The sequence below is a fragment of the Nestor notabilis genome, unplaced genomic scaffold (genome assembly GCF_000696875.1).
Source record: "Nestor notabilis isolate BGI_N333 unplaced genomic scaffold, ASM69687v1 scaffold20321, whole genome shotgun sequence".
In the NCBI taxonomy this organism is placed as follows: domain Eukaryota; kingdom Metazoa; phylum Chordata; class Aves; order Psittaciformes; family Psittacidae; genus Nestor; species Nestor notabilis.
The window spans coordinates 817-2,756 of NW_009913640.1; the positions used below are offsets into that span (position 1 = coordinate 817).

A 1,940-nucleotide genomic window follows, 5' to 3' on the forward strand; every position below is an offset into this window, starting at 1 on the left:
GCACCGGCATCCCATCCCATGAAGAGCATCCCTCCCTCGTCCCCATGTCACCCCCAGAGTGTCCGTGCTGCCGCCAGCATCAAGGGGATGCTGGATGCCCAGGGGGTTGTGGGCAGAGAGGGGTCTGGTCTGGCAGCCCCCCAGCTGAGCAGCCTGATGCTGGTGTCACTGTTCCCCATGGGACATCTTTGTCCCACCGGGACGTCACAACTCATCCTTCCCCACCACAACAGCAGCTGCTGATTCCTTCTCCGGCTCCGGCAGCAAATCCCCCTCTTCTGTGCTGAAAAGCATCTTCACGAGGTCGTCCGCCTGCACGCGCTCCTGTGGGGCAGCCCCGCAGGGATGAGCATGGCCATTGTCCCCCCAAAACCCACCCGGGGCGGGGAGGGAGGGAGGGAGCTTACCCGCTCGCTGTGCCGGGGGTCCAGGGTGAACCAGAGCGCGATGGCGCAGCGCTGGCCCTTGGTCACGGCTTTCACCCCGTGGGGGTTCTCCGAGCCGGAGGAGAAACCCACAGCACGACCACACTGTGGCTGAACCTCCGCCTGCCCCCACGGGAGAGAGACCCCGTTGGGAGGCACCCAGTGGGCAAGGGGGGAATTTCGTCCCCATGACCCAAGTTCATCCCTTTGTGGTGGCACAGGAGATGTTGGGTTGGGGGGACAGGGCCAGCAGGCGGGAGCTGGGGTTGGTGCTGCACATGGATCCTCAAGGAGCTGAGCTACTTACGGTCTCAGTCTTGGCATCCAGCTTAGTGAAGTAGAAAGCTCCTCCTTCAAAGTCCCCGTTGAGGTAGAGGATGGCACTAAAGGAAGCAGGAGATGACAACCATGACTGCAGCTCCAGCAAGCGGGTGAGACTGGAGCTCCCCCAACACCACAGGAAGAGCCAGAAGCAGGAGAGGTTGGGTTGTCGTCCCATCCTGCTCCTCCCAACCCAGTGCCAGCAGGCCATGGTGCCCTCAGGTGGCGGACACCACCAGTACCTGTAATCCCGGAAGGTGTAGGCTGGAGGTTCCTTCACGCACACCAGGGCCTCCGCATTGAGGATGCAGTTGTCTACGTGCACCTCATGACTGTTGTCACTCCGGCCTTCTTGCTTCTCTAGGGTGGAACAAAACCTGGCACATCAGGAACCCTTTGTCCCTGCAGGACCAGGATCTGTCCCCAGGCATCACGTGCTTGAAGGTGACAAGAAAGTCACTTGCAGCCCAAAGCTCTTCTACTTGCTGGAGAGCGGACCATGAGAGGCCATTCGGGTGGCATAAGCCTCTGTTGACTTGTCCTGTGACATCTCCATGGTCCTCTCCCAGCACCTCATCCCAAATGCTGAAATCCTGCATGGCATGAAGCCACCTGCCCTGCTGGAGGCAACCAACAGGGCTCCTCATCTTCCCAGCCCAGGCTTAGCGACAAGCTCCCCACACCCTCCTTTTGGAACAAGGAGCAGGTTAGGGAGCAGCAAGGAGGTCTCCAAGGAAACGTCCAAGACCAGACCACCCCAGCTGTGGAGAGGACCCAGACGAGAGGCTAAAGGAGACTTGCTCCTCCTCGGGTTGTGCTCCTCAGGGAATGCTCACCATCGATGGCCGTGCGGCACACGAGGTGGGAGTAAGAGAAGTGGAGCGGGACCTCCAGGCGGAAGTAGGACTCCATCATGTGCCGCACCTTCTCCGTCACGTTGTAGTAGAGGTAGGCGCTCTGCAGGGGCACTTTGCCCTCCTGGCCCAGCTGCAGGGACAGAGGGGACATGGGCTCAGGCCAGGCGGGCTGGGCAAGCACAACCCTTCTCTTCAAAGCCCGTTCCTCCTCCCTCCCTGCAGCCACCCAAACCTTGAGGGCCTTGAGTACAGTCACGCCATAGAAGGTCTCACTGGGGGTGTGAGGAGATGTCTTCCCACGGTAGCCATCCCCGGCTGAGGCTGCTGCCCGCAAAAA

At 60.7% G+C, this 1,940-nt stretch overlaps 1 protein-coding gene across 1 annotated transcript in view; it reads right to left on the reverse strand.

The window, feature by feature from the left end:
- Positions 1–204: 204 nt before the first annotated feature.
- Positions 205–1,940, reverse strand: part of LEPRE1 (leucine proline-enriched proteoglycan (leprecan) 1) — a gene marked incomplete at its 5' end in the record, with an annotated part of 5,964 nt that continues 4,228 nt past the window's right edge. Inside the window, 6 exons of the mRNA XM_010023291.1 lie at positions 205–324; positions 408–548; positions 733–808; positions 989–1,106; positions 1,583–1,733; positions 1,836–1,927. Coding sequence (XP_010021593.1) covers positions 205–324; positions 408–548; positions 733–808; positions 989–1,106; positions 1,583–1,733; positions 1,836–1,927 — 698 coding nt within the window. The remainder of the gene's footprint in view (positions 325–407; positions 549–732; positions 809–988; positions 1,107–1,582; positions 1,734–1,835; positions 1,928–1,940) is intronic.